At 38.9% G+C, this 23546-nt stretch overlaps 1 protein-coding gene across 6 annotated transcripts in view; it reads right to left on the minus strand.

The window, feature by feature from the left end:
* The window catches only part of LOC134224939 (alpha-1,6-mannosyl-glycoprotein 2-beta-N-acetylglucosaminyltransferase), a 306618-nt gene that overhangs the window by 104369 nt on the left and 178703 nt on the right, over positions 1-23546 (minus strand). For all 6 annotated transcript variants that reach the window (XM_062704620.1, XM_062704630.1, XM_062704601.1 and 3 more), the window contains 2 exons: positions 1972-2100; positions 1788-1904 (listed from right to left, as the gene is read on the minus strand). In XM_062704620.1, coding sequence (XP_062560604.1) covers positions 1788-1904; positions 1972-2100 — 246 coding nt within the window. The remainder of the gene's footprint in view (positions 1-1787; positions 1905-1971; positions 2101-23546) is intronic.

Genomic DNA, 23546 nt, shown 5'->3' on the forward strand with positions numbered 1-23546 from the left:
GGATTGAATCAGAACGATGCGCTCTCTAATTTGTTATTCCACATGTCTCTCGAAGGTGCAATTTGAAGATCCAATGTGCAAAGAAACGCAAACATTTCGACAAACATTAATGCCTTAAGCTATGGCTTCTGCTCGACAAAAACTAATGGAAGTTGACATTAAGTAGCTTAAAGCTGTGAAAATGTGTTTGCTGTTGATAAATAATAAATGGAGCAAAACTTTCCAAAGCCAAACTTGTAAATTCCACTATGTTGTCATAGAATAATTAAGTAATTGTATGAAAATAGATCAACGCAGCTGTAGAACACATTTTGTAGTGGCTTCGCACCACAAAGATTGAACCAACCATAAGTGAATGTGTGATAAGCAGACCTATCGCTGTGTTAAGCTCACAAACATAAGCTCAACGTTCGACCTCATATGATTCGATAAACCCAACGCCGCTTTTTACTCAGCATTACTTTCTATGGGTTTTTACAGTATCGCAGCAAATGCTAACTTTTATATATTTTTTTGTGTTGCTTTTCCTTACTTTAGAAAAGTTCTATATGATCCACATAAAGAGTACCCATCATTACTCATGGTCAGGAATCGTTCTCGTCAGCCGTTTCGGTTGATGATATTCAACTCGGTTTTGGTGAAAAAAAAATCAATTCATGAAGCTCCGCTCTTCTGAGATTTATGGCGGGAAACAGTAACAGCCTGTATGTTTTTGACTTTGAGTACGGTCGGTTGGCATCTGAAATGGTTCAGTAGTGTTTTACTACCAACTTTTACGAGCGTTACGAGTGAATCAGATTATTTACTGACTTTAATTTGTACAGAACAATTGCATTGGGCTGGCCTCCGGAAAAAGATGAATCTAGCCAACCTTCCGTTTGATGACTTTTACCGAAAACTCTTCGGATGGGTACAATGAATGTAAAACGACCTGGTGCAGTTGTTTTTACAAAAATGTTGAGAAGCTTACCGTCAATCACATACTTTTTGTTGCATTCAATGACAAATGGAGTTGAAATAGATACATTGTATATGACAAAATTCAACCACAATCGCGTGCGTTTCTCAAAAACTTATTACTCAGCTTGTTCATACTGAACTTGAAGATGAAATTGCAGTTTTAAAGACCTGTGCTGAACCGCATCCTAATGGGAATACCTGTCTATTCGACTCTATTATAACAGTTGATCCATCTCGCGTAAGTATGAATAATTGATTTTAAATTTCAACCGAATTTATAAAAAAAAATACACTTTGTTTTATTGGAATTCTGAGTAGTTTTGGTATTGGAATACCCGAAAGATTTTGAATTGAACGAATAAAACATAAGTTCATTTTGTTATGTTGAACTTTTTAGTGGAATGTCTTCACTTGTCATAAGACGAGTTTGTACAATCCCATTGAATTTCACCACTTAATTGTATCTTGACAGATACGTATTTCGACCTCAACAGTAAGGCCGTCTTCAGTGTCTCGTACTTGACTAGACTTAGTCGAGTGGCTTGTGGTATTTTGACCGACTTGTGGTATTTTGTACGCAAAAAGAAAACGGGCTTTTTTTTAAATAAATTTATATGAACATTTGTTGAAGGATATCCACAGTTATGTGGCTGAGGGATATCCGATACTATTTGTGATCAATTGAACGAAAGTTTGGACAGAAAAATGGGTAATATTTTGGCAGAACCCCGGCCTTGTCTAAATAATAGGGATGGTGATTTCAATATGTGTGTATAGCTGATCGCAGAAGGATTCGGATGAATCCGTAAAAACTAAATCAAACTTACCGACTGTTCCATTTCGGCTCTTTGATGTCAGATATTTATGGAAAACCGGTGGCACCATCTGCAAGATCGCTGCCGTCGAATAGTTGGCTGTATCCGCCGGTCCCGACTCGTTGGAGTCTGTAATGAGAAGTGCAAAGAAGTTTTAATCATGGTCAAAGCCAAAAACCGAGCAGTGGAAACTTACCATAGTTTATCACGTGGAATTGCAGGAATGCGAAAAGAATAAACACAATGATCGCAGAACGGATGTAAAGCGTATGACGTCTACGTGACAGGGCACCTGTGTTTGGCAATGCGATCGGAATTCGTCGACCTGTGTTGGGATGAGAGGAAAAAAAAAACAGTTCAATAATGGAATTTAAATTGCGCAAATAGTAAGCAATATAACAGAAATATTGAACAATATAACAAATAATTTAAATTGTCCAAATGAGACCCTTTCCTTTTAAAGGACTTAATTCCACCCTTTCCGATAAACACTCAATAAACACATTACATGTACCTACATTCATGGTATTTATTTTCTACATCGATTTAAGCCAAGAGTGGACTATTTTAATGGAGACGCCTGGTCTAATATATAAAAAAGGAGAAGCGAGAATTATTAATTTGAAAGGTGTTAGTATTATATGAATAAAGGAACCCATTTCAGATGAAGTTAAACACAAGAGAGTGGGAAAAGTTTAAACGAAAACAATTTTCTAGCTTTTTTCTTCGCACCCATGAATTTATTCAAACATTTGAAAGTTGCTCGCGAGGGAGGAGGAAGTGAAAGTCTTAAGAAAAAGCTAAGTTATGAATGCCGACACAGCACCAGATGTCAGAATTCGTTCATAAGCAGCTGCAAAGTTGAGCTTCAGGCGTGGCGAAAAAAGAAGCTACAAGATGATTGCTTTTGATCAAATAAATACATATGTACATATTATACATATAACGTACTTTGCGTCAATATCCCTGATAATGGCGGGATGTTGAAACGGAAATTGCTTGGGGGATAAAGAAAAATTGTGATTTTGTTGTTGGTATAGCTAGGTACATTGCTTTGCATGATGTTTTCGAGGGGGTACTGTAGCGCACAAATTTATTGACATCAAATTTTCAATATTCAATTGGAGATTAAGATAGATTAGGAAATGCCCCAACAATCAGAACCAACACAACATCCTATGCTCTACTTATTTGTTAACTAATAAGACGACCAAGGAGGATCTTGAATATAAATAAAAGCACAACTCCGATTCTTCTGTCAGAACATGAAAAAAATCATCGCATGGTGTAGGAAAACGAATATGAAATGCATATGAAAGTTTAGAAAAAATGATCAACCAAACAATAAAGAATTGGTCTCTACTAAGAAAAAATATTAATAGAAAATTGACATATCTGTGTTTTTTTCATTATCATTAATCCCTTAAATATTTTTTTAAAGGAAAATCATAAAAAAAATAAACTTTGAATTACTGAATAAAGATTCATTCCCTATACCACACTATTCTAATTTCAACATGCAATTGGAATTATTGCTATTTTATGTCAAAATGAATTAAAAATGTACTAGTTTGTGAAGTTTAACCAATATTAATCAATTATCAAATTTTTGTTCGGTGAACTCAAATCCAATCATCACATTTAATTTCCAATCTCCTCTGCACATTAACATCCATCCCATTAATTAAAAACAAAAAATCAACGTGTGTTGCAGAATACGAATCTGAATCAAATCAGCTAAACAAAATCGTAACGTAAATAACACTGAATCAACAATACGCGATTCGCGGCCACATCTCTCCAAATGTTCGTCCGACAATGTCCAGATCATCCGCGAAACATACAAATTGACTGTTGAAAATCGTGTACACCGGCTGTTACACCCGGCTCTCTGCGTGCCAGCACAATATTGAACAATAGGCACGAAAATAAGCTTCCTTGGAAAGCTGTTCTAGTCCATGATTTTCCATAACTCTACGTGATATGTACTATCATATGCCACCTTCAAATCGATAAGAGATGGTACGGTGAGACCTGATATTCACGGCATTGTTTAAGTATTTGCGTACAGTAAAGATTTGGTTCGTTATCAAGCTGCCGCCCACGAAGCTGGCTTGATAGCTTCCCACGATCTCAATCACCATTGGTGATAAACGGCTGAGAATGATCTAGAATATAACTTTGTAGGTGACATTTAGGATGGTAATTGCTCGGAAGTTCGGATGCCCACTGCGAGACGACAAATTCGTCATCGGCAACATGAACGATAAGGTAGACAGGGAGGAAATGTATAGAACGGTAACCGGACCAAAAAGTCTGCATACCGTATCGAATGCAGCCTCCCGCGGAAGATAGTTCGAATCACTTTCTTCCCCGAATATCCACAAGGCCACATGGAGATTACCTAACCAAGAAACGGAAAACCAAATCGACCACGTTCTAATCAACGGTAAATTATTCTCCGACATCTCGAGCGTACGCACTTACCGCATTAGCATTAGCATTAGCATTAGCATTTAGCAGTTCGCACAAATTCGTAGGTGGTACAAGCCAAGACTATTGTATGAGAGTAGCATTACTTTCATCCGTTACCACAGATACTGATTTGGGACTAATCACTAACTCTTAGATGGAAGCAATGCACTCCAATAGTCAAGGTCTGTCCTGGCCACGTCCTTGCGAATGCTGAGGAAGGGGAAGGATGGTTTGTTGGACACCTACTTAAGAAAGATGCAGAGAACTCTACGACCTCTCATAGGTGCCACGGGAGGTTTTGGGATTGCGTGGAAGGTTATAACAGTAGGAATCGTTTTGGTATAACGTGAAATACAGAAAGAATTAGATAGAAATACAAAGTAGGAAAGGAACGAGCCTGGAATTGAACCCACGACCTCCTGCTTATAAGGCAGAAGCGGTAGCCACTAGACCACCGAGCTCGTCTACGAGCGTACGCACTTACCGCAGTGCGAATATTGAAGCCGACCACTACATCGTTGCAGTATGCCTGCGCTCAAAACTCTCGACGGTGTAAAACATGCGTAGAAGTCGAAGCCGCGGCTAAACATTGGGCGGATACAAGACGGTATACTGGCCTAAGACTACGGGCAGCAGGTGGCACTCCCAGATGACTGGAGATATATTCGATCCGCCATTGAAAGCCCCGCAACGTAACAGCCTGATATGTGTAAGGACATAAACGGGAACCTTCTTACTAACGAGCGTGAGGTTATCCAAAGGTTGCGGCAGAACCACGAAGAGCACCTGAATGGCGATGAGCAAGGATGTTATCGATTATTTAGTAATCTGCGTTCGATCACTTAGTAGTTTGTCAATAACTCGACATTCCAGAGGCTAAATTTCAAAATGTGTTGTATGGTGGACTTCTAGTGTGAAGGTTTTTCTACAACTTTGCTTAACAGGTCGATGTTTGAATTTAACTTAGGTACTTTTAGGGTAAGTTTAGTATTTTTACTTTGAGTTATTTGTTCTCTTCTTCAATGCATTGACGCCAGATCGATATGGGAAGCCAACCTTGAGTTTGTTGCCTGAGCTCAGCTGAGGGCGAAATTGAGTGAATTAAACCTCCAAAATGAGTACAAAGAACTTACGCTTACTTACGATTCTTTTCTAACATGGAAGTAAAGGCAAACTACTTCGACCCCATTTACTCAAATTTGGCTTCCCGTACGGAAGTTCGAAGTTGGGTGGATCAAACTAATTTTAGGTAGTTTAGTTCTTCAGAATAGCGAGAGAGAATCCTTAACAAAATATGATCCAACACATCGAGATAGGGAGATTATCGAGGTGTAGAAAGCAAACATATATGTAGATTGAATGGACCGAGCAGATCATCGACATACGGAGCGATGTCGAGATAAAGAACATCGAGTTGTGGAAGACCAACGTGCACTTGGAGTTTTAGAAATGAAAGTACTGCGTACCGTATTTGGTTGGGTTGCATCAGCTGCTGGGAAAATCATCCATCGGAAATCGGAAAACTGCGGTGGGCCGGGCTAGTAGCCAAATTGTCGGACAGTTATCCAGTGAAAATGGTTCTCGATAACGATCCGACGAGAACAAAAAGGCGAGGTACGCAGTGAGCAAAATGGATCGAACAGGTGGATTTGCGGACGCTCCGCAGACAACGTGGTTGGCAACGTGCAGTCATGGACCTAGCTGAATGACTGTTATGCACCGCACAGCCCCAGTAACATTTTGGTTTTATAATGGTTTTAAGGCACTCTTGTAGAGTAAATAATGGTCTTCAAGAGCGTTATAAAACTAAAAATGTTACTTGGGAGGCCATTCAGGCACTAGCCTGAAAAAAATAAATAGAAACTCGCTCGAGAGCTCGTACACTCCAGTTTATCGTCTATCTTGTAGATGGGGCATATGACCCCTTCTTTCCACTCCTGCGGTAGCTGTTCTGTTTTCCAGAGTCTAACTATCAGCCTGTGCAAACAACTAACCAGCTTATCCGGGCCCATCATAATGAGTTCAGCTCCGACACCGTCCTTACCAGCTGCTTTATTATTTTTGAGCTCGTGGGTATCATCCTTACCTTCTCTCAAGGTGGAGGCTGACTGATTTTCATCGTCCGCTGAACAATCGTAGTCATCTCCTCTGCTGCCTAAACCTTCACTGCCTGTACTCTCAGCGCCATTTAGGTGTTCATCGAAGTGCTACTTCCACCTTTCGATCATCACACGTTCGTCCGTCAAGATGCTCCCATTCTTATCCCGGGACGTGTTGAGATTCTGATAGGACTTGATAACGTGTTTCTTGATAACGGCACAGCTGTCTCAAGTGACATTTTTGGTTTTATATTGGTCTTCAAAACCATAATTTGCTCTTCATGACTTTCATAAAACTAGCATAAAACCAGAATATTATTGTGAGTGCCATCTCCTCATTCTCCGCTTCTTCAGGCGGCGTTTCTTCTCCGTAAGAGACAGCTCTTCTCCTCCATAATCTGTCTGCACTATTCGTCGAACCAATCGTTCCGTCGATTTCAGTCCACATACCCAACGCTGCCCTCCGCTGCGTCGCGTCGTTAATGACTGCTTTAGTCGTTCTCGGTCGTACTACGGCGGACTTTGGTACCAGACATCGTTGGTGACGGATAGTTTTGGCGTAACCATCACCAGATCGTGGTAATAGTCGATGTTAGCGCCACGATCCTGTCCTGACGTCGAGAAGTGTCGTCCATCAATCAGAACGTGATCGATTTATGATTCTGTCTGCAGTGGTGATCTCCAGGTGTAAAGTTAAAAACTATATTTCTTAGAGAGCCTGTGGGGAAATCGCTTATGTTTATTTATTTTTGGCTGTGATACATTGGAAATCAGAAAAGGGGATCAAGTCTCCCTAGTCTCCCCTACCGATACGGAAGGCTGTGTTTGATGTAGGTGCTGCGAATAGTCATATTCTTGGAGGCGGTCGTAGGCCGTTTTCGTTCGTCAGTCGATGGGCGAACTTTTTAATAGTCGGTCTGGATTGTATAACATTTCACCGATAACTATTTCGCGGAATTACATTCGTATAACACGTTAAAACTTGTAATCCTTGAAAAAATAAAAAATAGAATTTTCGATAAATTCCGATTCGATTAAATTCGATAAATTTTCGATAAATTCTAGACTGGGCAAAAAGCCTCCTTCGGCATAGTCTTGCTTGCCAGCCACGCATCTTTCTGCATGGCTAAGGAAGGCCTCTCAGGATATGCAACCCTTTATAATATCTGGCAGATGGGCCACATGTAATGAAGGGATTACTTTGTTACGTTTTTATGAGTAATCCTTCATTTCTTTCTTTGGCCTTATACCCAAAAAAAACGTATTAATTTAAATATGGCATTACATCCTCTCTTCCCTTTGTATCGGGCAGATGCTACCATCTAAAGAAAGCATTACCCCTTCCTTTGCCTTATAACGGGCAGATTTGTTCTATTAAAGAAGGTTTTATTAACTACTTTCGCCTTATAGCGGGCAGATGCATCCAAATAAAGAAGGCGTTACTACTCCCTTCGTCTCATACCGGGCAGACACGTTAATTTAAAAAATACATTATCAACTCCTGACGCCTTATTTCGGGCAGACTAGAGATGGGTTCGGGTCGGGTTCGAGTGTGTTTCGGAGAGTTGATACCAGGCTTGTAAAATGTCATCTGCATGTAATTTGACCTATTTGTTCATAACTTTCTTCGGAAGCCAAATTTACTTCAAAATTTTAGATGCACGCATAACGCTTGAGTAGTGCTATATTTTTGTCCAAAGGTACATTACTCTAAATACAACATCTGAGGCTAGAGAGTGAAATCTCTCCAAAATGTCACGTGTCATTTGACATAATGTCATTTGAATGACATTTTGCCTCCCACGCCCCAGATTACATATTTAGAGCAATTTCTTGTTAGACAAAGTTGTAGCCACATTTAAGCGCTATAAGTTCGCCACACTAGACCTGTGCGCCGCCGCGCCGCGCCGCCGCTGCCGGTGGTTTTACTCACGCCGCCGCCGCCGGCGATTTTGGGTCGGCGCGCCGCCGATCAAAATTTTGCCACGCCGATGACTAATCGTAATAAAAAAAATCAATTAACTTGAGTCGAGTCGAGTAAAATAAGAGACACTGAAGATGGTCTTACAGAGACGAAATACGTATTTGTAAGACAATACAACGTGGTGGAATTGATTGGAATAGTACTAACTTCGTGTTATGATTGTTGTTGTTAGTTAGTTGTTAGAATGTTGTTGAGGTGGAACTCGTCAGAATTCAATTTCAAATCTACCTCAAGTGATGGTGCCTCTAAGACAGTGTGGTGACAAACATTGGATAATTGGATGGTTGATTAGTTGTGAATTTGAATTAGGCTGTATCTAGTAGATTTAATCTACTAAGTAGAATAATACAAAAAATGTTGAAATGGTCTTTGGAATTCGTTTAAGCCAAAGCCTCATTCAGTCGGGCACCTAAATCTGTAAGCAGTTTTGTCCTACACTCTGTGCAAAAAAATCTGCTCTTTGATTTTACTCCATCCAAACGATTTTACAATCTTTACTAAGTAAGTGCAACTTATAGAAGGCTATTTGAATTTACTAAATATCCATCGTTTAGATGGAGTAAAATCAAAGAGCAGAATTTCTTGCACAGAGTGTAAGACAACACTGCCTGTAGGTGACTCACAAATTATGTTTGTTGTGGCACATAAGCTTTTGTGAAGGTTTGAATACATCCCCAAAGCGCCAAAACCACTTGGTATATTTCCTAGTAAATTCCTCCAGATATTCCTCCGAAAAGCTTCAATAAAAAACCTTGGAAAATTACTTTATGTATTCTTCCGGAAATGTCGTACAAAATTTCTCCGAAAATTCTTTCCATTACGGATTTCTTCAGAAAATCCTTCACGAATTTCTTCAGGAAATTCCTTATGGAATGCATACAAAAAAATTGTTTCAGTAATTTCTACGAAAAAGTTGTTAAGAATTCCTTAGGAAAATCGTTAAGGAATTCCTTCGGAAGTTTCTTTAGCGATTCCTCCGGATATTTCTTAATAAATTTCTCAAGAAATTCCATTTGGAGTTTCTTCAAAAACTGTTTAGCAACTCTTCAATTTTTTAAAAGAATACCTCCTCATGAATTTCTTCGGCAATTATTCTATGAATTCTTCAAATAAATTCTTCCAGAGATTGCATAAGGGATTTCTTCCAAATTTTCCTAAGGAATTTCTTCAGAACTTCTTCCAGCAATTCCTTTAAAACATTCTCCGACAATTCTTCCAGAACTTCCTGCAGGAATTCCATCGAAAATGCCTTCATGAGTTCTTTACGAAATTCTTTCAGTAATACCTTCGGATTTTTTTCAGTGTTAGTTGTTTAATTTATTTGTTTTATTTTTTCAAAAACTCAATTAGCAACTCCACCGAAAACTATTTCATTATCTAATTAATTTTCAATGGATACTGGAAGAAATCTAAGAAGGAATCCCGGAGGCTTTTCGAAGAAACTTTTAAAGAAATCCCTGGTGAAATATCCAAAGGAATTCTTGGTGGAGTTTTTTAGATTATTCAAGGTTTTTGAGGAGCTCTTAAATGAATTTTTGGAGAAGTTTTTGAAGAAATTTCTGGAGGGTTTTGTGCTTGTGTGTTTGTTTTGTGTCAGATAAATTTGTGTTGAATTTATCGTAAAAAATTAGAATAAATTTTCATGAAAATTACAAATACTTTCTTACAAGAATTGCAATATTTTTTTTTGTGAAAACTCAAAGAGTGGGATGGGAAATTCAAATAATTTCTCCTGAAAGTTTTCAACAATTTCTTTTTCCATCGATAATTCCAAAGAATTTTCATTAGAACTGCCGAAGAATTTGCCGTTAAATTTCGCTTATATGTATGTCCAAAGAATTCCTCGCGAAAATTCCAAGAATTTCAGAAATTAAGAAAAATTTCCCGGGGACTTCCCAAAAAATCTTCAGTGGAAGTTCTGAAGAATTTCTCACGGAAATTTCGGAGAATTCCCCTTACAAGTTCCAAAGAATGCCTTTTGGAAATTCCTAAGACTTCTTCTTGGATATTCCAAAATGCTTCCTTTGTAAATTCTAAATAATTTTTCGTTGAAGTGCGACATAATTCCCCGTGGAAAATCTGAAGAATCACTTGTAGTTTCTAAAGAAGTTCCTGCCGAAAATCAAAAGATATTTTAGTAAAAAAATAAAAATAAATAAAAAGAGTCTACGTAGACTTTTCGTATACCCCTGCCCCCCTTCGTAGACTGACGTAGAATTTTTTGAACCCCCTCCTCCTCAAGAGTCTACGTGGTTTATGGACAACCCCTAAAGGAATTTCTGAAGGAATATTTGAAGGAATTTCCGGAGCAATTCTCAAAGGAATTTATGAAAATATTTCTGATAGAATTTCAGAGGGAATACCTACTGGTATTTCTGAAGTAATTCCTAGATTTCTCCAGGATTTTTTTTTGTAATTCTCCAAAAAATCCTATGGAGATTCGTCCAGGAATTCCCTCGGATATTACCTCAAGAAGTTCTACAAAAACTCCTCCGGAAACGAATTCCAGAAAGTCTTTCGAAAATTCTCTCAGCTATATTCTGAAATTTCTCTCAGGAACTAGTTCGGAAAAAGTTCCTTCAGAAATTTGTTTAAGAAAACCTCGGGAAAATCGTTAAGGTGTTTTCCCGAAAATTCATCAAGAAATTCTTTTAAGAACTCTTTTGGAATTCATTGAAAAGTTCTAGGACGAAATTTTCTTAAGAATTCCTGAACAAGTTCCTGAAGGAATATCCGTAGAAGTCCCTGCAGGTTTTTTTTTCAAAGTAACTCCTGAAGAAACTTCTGACAGTCTTAGATATCTCCGAAAATTCCTTTGGACATTCCGTCAAGACTTCGTTCAAAAATTCGGATAGAATTGAAGAAACTTCTGACTGTCTTAGATATCTCCGAAAATTCCTTTGGACATTCCGTCAAGACTTCGTTCAAAAATTCGGATATACCTTCTGAAAATCCTTCTTTTTGAAATATCTACAGAGAATGTTTTAGGAGTTCCTCCTTCAGAAATTTATTAACGGATTACTTCGGAAATTTCTGTCAGCTTCGGAGTTTTGCTTTGGATTTTTTTTGTAAATCAATATGATATTCCTTCGGAAATTTTATTTTAGTAATTCTTCTAGGAATTCCTTAGCAAGTTCCTTGACAATAATTGTTCCTGAAATTCCCATAGGAATTCTTCCAAAACTACTTTAAGCAATTTAAAAGAGAATTCCTCAGGGTAATCCTTTGAAAATTCCTCCAGAAAATTCTTTTGTAACTTTATGAAGCTACCTACAGACACTGACAAAACTAGCTCTGTACACATCGTTGATTCGTTCAGTCGTCCTGTACGGCCATGAATCATGGACGTTAAAAGATGTAAATTATCAATTTCTCAAAGTGTTTGAGTTGAAAATACTGTGCTCAATACTTGACAGCGTGGTGGAAAATGATAAATGGAGCAAACGAATGAATGAACCACGAGTTGGACCAAGTATTCAAAAATGCCGACATAGGCAGGTTGATAAAATAAGGCAGATTACAGTGGGTTGGACATGTAGTGCGTATGCAGGAAGAGAGACCAGCAAAATAACTTGCAGAGAACCTGGAACAGGACGTTGGCTATGGGGTGTGCAATCGAGGAAGATGCGGAAGCAGCCGCTGTTGCATTTTGGAAATACTTTTAGGAATTCCTTCAAAATGTCTGGGGATTTGCTCAAAATTTTGTTAAATGGTTCTACTACACTTTCCAACACTATTTCAGAAATTTTCTCGGAAAGTCCTTTAGAAAATTCTCTTAGGAATTCCATCAGAAAATAGCTCATTCTTTAATAAATTTCCGAATGAATTCCTGCAGGAATATTTTATGTTTTACTAAAGGAATTTCCCAAAGAGAACCTGAATGGATTATTCTTTCTGAAATAGAAAAATTCTGCAGACATTGTCATAGGATTTTACGAAGGAATTCCTAATGAAATTTACTGAGAAATGCCTGTAGAAATTTAAAAAAATCATAGTTTCCTCCTGAAATTCTTTCAGAAACTCCACCAAGAGCTTTGTTGACATATTTAGGCAAATTTCAGGAAAATATTAGATTTTTTCTGAAACTTAGTTATTTTCAGATCAAAGCGACTGAAGTGTATCTAAATCCTAAATTGGAAATAACTTTTGAAAAAAGTTAGGCTTTTGAAAAAAGTTATTACCTATTTGTTCTATGACTCCGAAATCTACTTCTTAGTACTTAGGGGTCACGAAAAAGTGAAGCAGGTTTTATTGTTAAAATTTGATTAATCAAAATCAAAGAGTAACAAAATAGTGGTAATTCAAATAACATTTTGAAATCAGGTATTGATTAGTATTGGCGGCAATTGACTATTTTGAATGTGCTGTTTGATGATCGGCAAACGCAGAATATTGCAATTTTAATCCACTGAAGTCGGTTTTTATAGGGCTATTCCTACCGTGTGAATCAAACCGCGTTAATCCAAAAATCCAAGGTAAAATTGATTTTTTCAGCCATTGATTTTTTCATCCACGCCGGTTCACGCCGCCGCCGCCGCCGCCGATAAAAGTCAACGGCGCGCCGCCATGACGCCGCCGCCGCCGGGGCAAAAGTGACCACCACGCCGCCGCCGCCGATGATATGACCGGCGCACAGGTCTACGCCACACTTGATAGTTGATAGCTAACTACTGAAAAAAGTTCTGGGAAAATTATGAAAAAGAATGCAAATGACATTTTACAACACTGGTTGATACATTCCGCGGAATGTCATACCGCGAAATGTTTTTCGGCGAAATAGTTTACAACCAGTGATGGGCGTCCATATCCCACACTCCGGAAGCACTGATGATTATGAGGACGCATTCTACGCGCAGCTGGAGCGTGAGTACCCAAGTTGCCAAGTACCCAATCAGAGATGATTTGAACGCTCAGGTTGGTCAAGAGGAGGAGTTCAGACCGACGCGGCTACGGTTATTTTACGGATACGCAGACGAATTTATTCGTTGCCCAACGTTTCGACACGGAAGTTGTGTCTTGCTCATAGCAATGAATAAACTCGTTTTAATCAATAAAGACTGCGTAGCCGTAAAATTAAATATAAAAGTTACTGTCGATGATGTATTAAAAGTATAATTCCTACTATGAATGGATGCGCCTGCCCAGCAGAAGGCGAAAGGAGTTGATAACGCCTTATTTAACAGAACGTGTCTGCCCGGTATAAGGCGAAGGGAAGAGTAATCCGTTCTTTAAATTGATGCATCTGCCGGTATAAAACGAAAGGAGTTGATGATGCCTTATTTATAAGAAGGGAGGATATGATGCCATAATGAATACGTTTTATCGGTATAGGGCGAAAGGAAGAAATAAAGGATTATTAATAAGTCTATCAGTAACAAAGTAAAGAGAGGAGATAATCCTGGCCCGTCTGCTAGGTATAATACAGGATTTGCAAAGGAAATTGAAACTTCGAAAACTACTTCTACATATTCTGGGAGGCCTTCCTTAGCCGTGCGGGAGGATGCGTGGCTGCCAAGCAAGACTATGCTGAAGGAGGCTGGGATCAACTTCTGGCCCGGTTCTTGAAATTTATCGATACGAAATTTTCTCGTCTTTTTTAGGTATAAGAGTTTCATCATATCAATCGAATGCAAAAAATGGCTTAGAAACCTTGCAGATAATAAATGTGGAAGTTCTGAACGAACACTATGCTATTATTATAAATATTCCGCGAAATGGTACATTCCGCCAAAAGTCATTCGGCGAAAAGGTACAAACCGCCAAATGTCGTACAGCAAAAAGTTTCAAATCAGCAAATGTTATTCCGCGAAAAAGAATTCCGTAAAATAGTTTTCGGCGAAATGTTATACAATCTTTGATCCCTTCCTTCAAGCCTCCTGCAGCGCTACGATGCCGAATCTGCGGCACGTCTTCGAGTACATATGCGTGTGCTCCCGGTGAAGTTAAGAGATTTGCAATTCCACGAACCAATCGCTAGTCCCTTTTCGTCGCTGTGTTCTTCGCTAATTGTTCCTGTCCATACTCTCCTGTTAATTATTCGTTGCGTGATTTTTTGTAAAGGCTGGGCATGAGACCAAACCCCCTTAATTTCCGGAGAACCATGGTGCACAGTTTTTCTAAGAGTCCCTCAGAGGTACTGGTACGATGATCAGCTGCCCCTAACATGAAAAACAGACACTGCACAGTGGCGGGCCCCCATACAAATTCCGGACAAAACCTTATATTTTTCTCGAATTTTTCACCAAAGAGTAATTTTGGAACACTAAATTTATTTTGAGGTTAGAATTGTTATACAATATATACTATGCTACTTAAGTACTTCTGGAGGTTGTGGGACAGAAGGTCGAGGGACAAATGGTCGAAGGACAAAAGGTCGAAGAGACAAAAGATCGAAAGGACAAAAAGCCGAAGGGACAAAAGGTCGAATGGACAAAATGTCGAATGGACAAAAGGTCGAAGGCACAAAACTTTACGATATTCAATTGTATACACATGATTGAAGCGAAGCGTTGCAAAATATGATACAAAATACACACCTCAAGTTAAATGGAGCTAATAGCATATTCCAGAGATTACTCTTTCTTTATTTCATGGGCAGTTCTTTATTCAATATTTAGTTTTGTAGATATTTTGATTACAATGCTTACCCTTGGAATAGTATTTCATAATTTTATTTCAATAACATGTTTATATGGTTACAATTTATACCTTTTCGATCCATCCAAATATTCATACTGGTTATGAACAACACAATATGAAAAATATTTAAGTTTCATATCATCTCGTTGGGGCCCTCATTAGCCGTGCGGTAAGACGTGCGGCTACAAAGCAAGACCATGCTGAGGGTGGCTGGGTTCGAATCCCGGTGCCGCTCTAGGCAATTTTCGGATTGGAAATTGTCTCGACTTCCCTGGGCATAAAAGTTTTATCGTGCTAGCCTCATGATATACGAATGCAAAAATGGTAACCTGGCTTAGAAACCTCGCAGTTAATAACTGTGGAAGTGCTTAATGAACACTAAGCTGCGAGGCGGCTCTGTCCCAGTGTGGGGATGTAATGCCAAGAAGAAGAAGAAGAAGAAGATCATCTCGTTGTATATACTTATATAAACTTTCAATCTCTGATTTGTACTTAAAAAATGACGTTCCTTTTATTTTAACGACAAACTGATACCATCCATCGTGATCACGAAATCCATTCACCCAAAAAAACGCCAAAGCTTGATTCGTTCCGAATAGTTGAAAGATGGTGACACTATAATTTTTTTTATATAGTTTGGCCACTTATATGCCGGACCACATATGTCTTGGACGATAAACAGTATATCGGAGGAATATGTACAGGGGATGGACAAAATAATTAGGATAGGCAAATTATGGGTAAAATTAGATGTGTTGTAACTACCTTAGTTATCATCCGATTTTGACAATTCAGGCATGCCTGAACTAGAAAATTAATGCAGTTTTACGGTATGTCCATGGAACCGACTATGGCCACCGGATTCCGGAGATATTCCGGGTTTTTCGGAGGTAGGTTCAAAACCGTAAATTTGAGGTGGATATTAGGAGAAGTTGTGGTTAAAAATTGAATAATATTAGTAACCACAAATGAAGTAGGGCTCTTGCTGATTAGAACCATATATTGAGATTTGGAATCGGACCAGAATCAAGTGAGATATGGCCATTTCTTTAAAATCGGTTCCGATCGATACTTATTGAAGGGGTCAGGCCACAACTTCATTTGAATCTCGCATTTTGATAGATCATCCACTATAATTTTATTCTAGAAGGCCTCTAATGTGTCAAGTATGAAAAACCAATTGAATAAACGGATCTTGGAGTTGCTGGGATATCCCCGGGGAACCTGTGAATGGGGACATTTAAGTTTTAGCACCAAAATCAGTCATTCGACGGCTCTTTTTTCATGGTTTTCGATCAGGAAGCGAAGTATGAATATAAAATGGTCCATTGACGGATCTGACTGCTTCCAGGATCTACGGATTGGCCGCGGAAAACCTGTGGAAGGGGACATTTCAGTTTTACCACCAAAACCAGTCGTTCGACGGCTCTTTTTTCATGGTTTCCAACCAGGAAGCAAAGTATGAATATAAAATGGTTCATTGTCGGCTCTGACCGCTTCCAGGATCTACGGATTGGCCCCGGGGAACCTGTGGAAGGGGACATTTTAGTTTTACCACCAAAACCGGTCGTTCGACGGCTCTTTTTTCATGGTTTCCGATCAGGAAGCGAAGTATGAATATAAAATGGTCCATTGTCGGCTCTGACCGCTTCCAGGATCAACGGATTGGCCCCGGGGAACCTGTGGAAGGGGACATTTTAGTTTTACCACCAAAACCGGTCGTTCGACGGCTCTTTTTTCATGGTTTTTTCGATCAGGAAGCGAAGTATAAATATAAAATGATCATTGACGGTTCTGACTGACTCCAGGATCATCGGATTGGCCCCGAGGAACCTGTGGAAGGGGACATTTTAGTTTTAGCACAAAAACCAGCCATTCGACAGCTCTTCATTCATGGTTATCGATCAGGAAGCGAAGTACGAAAATAAAATGGATCATTGAAGGCTCTGACCGCTTCCGGGACCCAAGGATTGCCCCCGGGGAACCTGTGGAAGGGAACATATAAGTTTTAGCACTAAAATCAGTTATTCGACGGCTCTTTTTATAGGAGCCTTCGAATGACTGGTTTTGGTGGTAAAACTTAAATGTCCCCTTCCACATGTTCCCCGGGGCCAATCCGTAGGTCATGAAGCGGTCAGAGCCGTCAATGGACCATTTTATATTCATACTTTGCTTCCTGATCGAAAACCATGAAAAAAGAGCCGTCGAATGACTGGTTTTGGTGCTAAAAATAAAATGTCCTCTTCCACAGATTCACAGATTCAGAGGCAACCAGTAGGTCCTGGAAGTGGTCAGAGCCGTCAATGGACCATTTTATATTCATACTTCGCTTCCTGATGGGAAACCATGAAAAAAGAGCCGTCGAACGACTGGTTTTGATGGTAAAACTAAAATGTCCCCTTTCTTCAGGTTCCCGGGGCCAATTCGTAGGTCTTGAAAGCGATCAGAGTCGTCAACGGACCATTTTATATTCATACTTCGCTTCCTGATCGAAAACTAGGAAAAAAGAGCCGTCGAATGACTGGTTTTGGTGCTAAAAATAAAATGTCCTCTCCCACAGATTCCTCGGAGGCAACCAGTAGGGCCTGGAAGCGGTCAGAGCTGTCAATGGACCATTTTATATTTATACTTCGCTTCCTGATCGAGGACCATGAAAAAAGAGCCGTCGAATGACTGGTTTTGGTGGTAAACCTAAAATGTCCCCTTCCACAGGTTCCCCGGGGCCAATCCGTAGATCCTGGAAGCGGTCAGAATCGTAAATTGACCATTTTATATTTATAATTCGCTTCCTGATCAAAAACCATGAAAAAAGAGCCGTCGAATGACTGATTTTGGTGCTAAAACTTGAATGTCCCCATTCACAGGTTCCCCGGGGACATCCCAGCGACTCCAGGATCCGTTTATTCAATTGGTTTTCCATTCTTGACACATTAGAGGCTTTCTAGAATAAAATCATAATGGACCATCAATCAAAAAGCGAGATTCAAATGAAGTTTTGGCCTGACCCCTTTGATAAGTATCGATCGGAACCGATTTTAAAGAAATGGCCATATCTCACTTGATTCTGGTCCGATTCCAAATTTCAATATATGGTTCTAATCAGCAAGAGCCCTACTTCATTTGTGGTTACTAATATTATTCAATTTTTAACCACAACTTCTCCAAATATCCACCTCAATTTTTTGGTTTTGAACCTACCTCCGAAAAACCCGGAATATCTCCGGAATCCGGTGGCCATAGTCAGTTCCATGAACATACCGTAAAACTGCATTAATTTTCTAGTTCAGGCATGCCTGAATTGTCAAAATCGGATGATAACTAAGGTAGTTACAACACATCTAATATTACCCAAAATTTGCCTATCCTAATTATTTTGTCCATCCCCTGTATGTTCATAATAGATTTTAGATAATACGTTCATCATTTCCACCTGAAAATGGAAGGTAGACATATATGTAATTCTTCCCTGAAGATCATGGTAAGATGAACAAGATTCTCGCCAGGTTCATTTAATTAATTCAGAAATTCCACTAATAAATATTTAAATATTACCTGGGAAATTGAAATAAATGCTCCAATGAACTACGATCTGATAATGAATTTTCTAGAAGTATAACAAAGTCTCGTGTGCATGGAAACAGTCCATTAGTTCAAAGCGGTAGGAATGGAGAAGAAGTTTTTTAGTAGTAGGCTGGGTTTCTAGAAACAAAGTTTTGTGATAACGGTATCCATGGAAGCAAACCAACATTTCAAAACGAAAGCTATGGGAAGGTAGACGAATTTTTCGTAGTAGGCTGGTGAAATAAATAAAAAGTGTCATCATTTCGCAATGGATTTTCATCACAGTCAGATCGCTGGTCAGGACAGTTGGGAGGAATTCGGCTTGGACTGCGTTCTCACAGCATCTGAGGTCGACCAACTTTCTGCATTGACCGATACGGAAGACGTTGCAAGCCAGGTGCGTACACTTTCACTGGATCAGGATGAAACTCTACAACTGGAAAGCGAAGAACAAGTTGGCTACGGAGATTCAAGTGAAGTGGATGGAGCTCAAGATACAACGGAACCCATACATGAAGACGCTTCAAGATCAGGTGTGTTCCTAAAGCAGCGACAAGAGAAGTTATATTGGAGATGGACATTTTGCACACCAACAAAGGAAAACCCATGCTAATGGAAAATGGATACTGTTACCATTTGAATAAGAAGGTAAAAATTCTTAGGATTAAATAATTATTTTGCAAACTCACAAATAAAAACTTTTTACTTCAGAACAAAGACATTCATTATTGGTCTTGCATCAAAAAACGGGTCAAGCAATAGGAGAATCGATGCCAAGCAACAATTCAAACACGGTTAGAAAACGACGCTCATGTTCTTGGACATGCATCAAATCATAACCACCCTCCAAATCCCTTGCATATACAGTGCCGAAAACTTAGAAGTGAATTGAAGCGTCGGTCGGTATCACGCTGTGAACCTCCCATCACTACTATCCGAGAGTGCGCAAAGGATGTGCCCAACGAGGTATGTGGTCAAAATCTAAAGAATTCTCATAAATTATAGATGATAATTATCCATAGGTGCAAACTATGGTTTCAAAACCAGCCCAACGAAAAATATGTCAGCGATCACGGCAACCAGCTAAATACCCTGCAGAACCAACCCCAGGTAACTATGATGATACTCCGGAACAGTACAAAAAAACCTTGGACGGTGCCGATTTTTTGTTGTCTACTTCGGATTCTGTTCTGCTATTCACCACGATTGATAATCTTCGCCGTCTATCGACCGCAAAAATTTGGATGCTCGATGGAACGTTCGCTACCGCACCACCAGGATTCAAACAAATTTATTCTATCATGGGATGTATTGGCTCCGAAGATACAGCAAGGTATCTACCTTTTGTTTTCATGCTTCTTACGAATAAAAGCGAAGAAACGTATACGTGCGCTCTCGAAGAATTGGTAAAAAATCGCCGAGACATTTGGAGTGGGGTTGGATCCAGAATTGGCCTTGACAGATTTTGAACGAGCGGCTATCAATGCTATAGGTAATGTTTTTCCGGACTGCAAGCGTCAGGGATGCTTTTTCCATCTGACTCAAAATTGTTTTAAAAGGATTCAGAATTGTGGTCTCTTAGGAGTATATTCCAAAAAATGATAGCATTTTCATGAACTTCAAGAAGATTGAGGCGCTCGCATTTGTGCCACTAGAGCACGTCGAGAAAGCGTTTGAAATGATTGCTGCCAGTGCTCCACCCGAGCTAGAACAGTTTATTTCATAAGTAGAAGAAAATTATGTGCTAGGACGTGTTCGTAAACGGAAAAATGATGGCAGCCTTGTAAGAAGCGCACCTACGTTCACCACAGATCTGTGGAACGTAAGCCAATGCGTAATGAACAACCAACCTCGTACTACCAACAGGCTTGAAGGCTGGCATAACAAATGGAAGACGGTTGCGAAAGAAAAGGGATTCTATCAAACTATTGAATGTTTCCAAAAGGAACAGAAGATCACCGAAGGAGAAGTAGGTATTAAATGTTCTGCAGGAGTTTCCTGCGCCTAAAAGAAATTTAAAAGAAATTGAGAAAGACAGACGGATTTACACCATGGTTAAAAACTTTTCAGTAAATACATTGAGTGATTTCGTAACAGTAATATTAAAAGACTACTAGGTTAGATTTTGTTCATATGGATATATATATGTAATAGCTATATAAGAAGTATATTAAATGTATTATAAAATATATATAATCGTTTAAGACCTTCAGCGTCAATAAAACAATGAGTTAACCCCACGAAAAAAATCACAAAAAATCAAAGAAAATTCAGGAGGGATTTAAAAAGCTGTGAAAAATTAGGTTAACCGAGAAATAAATGAATTCCAACCGCGTATATGAATTCGATACTTTGTTGACTTATTAAACTTTAAAATTCATAAAATTGCAAATAAAAACGTTTCGTTCTCGAGACTCTTTACGTATTAAATTGTAATGTCTTTTAAATCATTTCGACCTTTTGTCTCTTCGACCTTTTGTCCTTTCGACCTTTTGTCCCTTCGACCTTTTGTCCCTTCGACCTTTTGTCATAAATTCCTTCTGGAAGCACATAACTTAAGGTCTGAAGCATTAACAGCGTCCTCATTCAAACAGTGAAACGGTCAATTTCCATCTGTGGAGCAAGTAGGAGCAAATCACCACACTAACCATCGGAAAGTAGCCAAAAAATAGATTTTAATACATGACACCAGTACGGACCGTATTTTTCCCGAAAAAAGTTTAGTAAATTTTTTATAACAAATTTAACAATTTCGCATATGCCCAGAATTGTTAGAAAATCTAACAGTCGCTGGTTGGGTATAGGATCAAAATCCATATATTTAATTGTTGACTAAAATTTTAAATTACAGCTGTAGTAGTCTACGGCTTCATGCCTCTACCCCGAATACCGCGTCTTACCGCACGGCTAAGGAGGGCCGTTACTCCATTTATCAGTTGCAAGCTTACATTCTGGACCTATGTTTAAGTGAAGGACTGGATAGTTGGTTCCAGAATCAACTAATAAAGAACCACTTCTAGGAATACCAGTGGTATATTTTCTATTGATTATCTAACGGAATTCATACATTCAATATAAGTTTTTGATGAATACACATCTGAAGAGGCTCTAGATTATTTGAAAAATGTACTTGATCTATCGATATCTACTCAACAATCTTTCTCAAGCATTACTACACAGTGTTCGAGGGCCACTTACTTTTGTATGACTGAAGCACTTAGAGTGATTCAAATTTTGACTTTTCCGCTTCTCTATGCTTAAACAATGACATTTGCTGTTTTAATAATTCTCCTAAATTTTTGGCTAATTTGTATGTAACTAGACTGTGCACGCTCAGTTTAGTTAAAGCATAGAGGAACGAAAAAGTCAAAATTTGAATCACTCTACTGAAGCAGTCATGATATCCACAATACAATTGTTAAGATTGTTTTACCTATATCAAATCGAATAAGTTTCAAATTTCATCTATGACGTTTTGTTTCATAAATATATAACATTGTTTGAATTCAGGCTACTTTGGATATATTAAAACATAGATTATGGCGTAAATAACATTATCACCATGCAAGTAATTGTTGAAAATTGGATGGCAACCTTCTGTTTTAAATTTGCTGTTATTTCGTTTGAAATCTATGGCAGTTGAAAATCCATAATAAGTAGCCCCACCCGACAGCAAATCATTTCCCATCTGAGCGATTCATCTAGCGTTTCTATGCTACTGAAATTAAATCATGGGCTCAATCAGTAGGTACAGAACAAATTATCAGATTTGCACTGTTCCTAGATGGCATACTAGTTCTACCTGATAAACCCAATTTTACTCACTGGAACATGCTGACAAATGATACTCAATTACGTAAAAGTAGCGTAAATTTGCAGTGCCACAATTATATTCATTAGTGAGCCGTCGTTGGTTGCAGTTCATCCGTGCGAATGGTAACTGCGCGATATGGTGGAACGGGTACAAAGATTGATAAACCCATCGCTGTTTCGCCGGTCGTACTACTATAGTAATAACAATTGAAACCGGTGTGCGGTGTACACTCGTGCATTGCAGAACTAATGGCGAGTCGTAAAGCCGCTTTATATGGCTCCTCGGTGGGCAGTTATTTTCGTGGGATGATTACCCACTTGAAATTGCGCATTTCAAAGATGGTATCCATTATCGCCTTCACAAATGCGAGAACAGACTTGAGGATGTCCGGATTTTCGGCGTACGTGGCAGCAAGGTGCCTCGGAAGGTTTATATTCACCAAGCCAGAAGTGTTGGATGTCATATAGGGTTACGGTATTGGTTCTTAGTCCCACAGCTCTCACATTCACCTATCAAAAACTATGGAATTTGAAAAAGAAGGCTTGTTTCCATTGTTTCTGATTTTTGGCAGTACTGAAAACGTGCTTACAACTATGAAAAATCAGAAACTATGGAAACAGACAAATAGAAAAGATATTATAAACGAATTCAAGAGGGTGCATGTTCTGCGATGTAGATCAAGAAAATATCAATTTTTGTCCTCATAAGCGACTGTTTAATAAAATATTGAAGAAAAGTTTGTTAAAAGATTGTTGAGAAAAGTATCGTCAATATTCTTGACTGGTACTCCAATACACCGAAAGCAAACGATGACGCTGAAGTCGTAACGATTTATTCTCAACTGCATTTTATGGTCATCATGATCATAAAATGCTTCGGAGGTATGGCACTTTGAAAACCACACAGATATAAACATGTACATATAGCTAATTTAAAGCCATAAAAATCTTTAAATTCAATACGTAGTGACACACCACCCACTCATACATCCCAGTTCTCAACTTAAATTTCACAAGAACTGTTTAAACTTGTCGAGTTGACAATTTTTGTGCATAATTGCTATCACTACAATCAGCATGGTACGGTACACAATTTGTTTCCGAAACAGAAGTAGAAGACGGAAAACCCCGCAGAGTTACACAGGAAATTGTTCTGCAGTTTCCAGAGAAGCACCATTTCTGAACAAGAGGCAGCCAGCT

This window comes from Armigeres subalbatus, chromosome 1 (genome assembly GCF_024139115.2).
Source record: "Armigeres subalbatus isolate Guangzhou_Male chromosome 1, GZ_Asu_2, whole genome shotgun sequence".
NCBI classification, from domain to species: Eukaryota; Metazoa; Arthropoda; class Insecta; order Diptera; family Culicidae; genus Armigeres; species Armigeres subalbatus.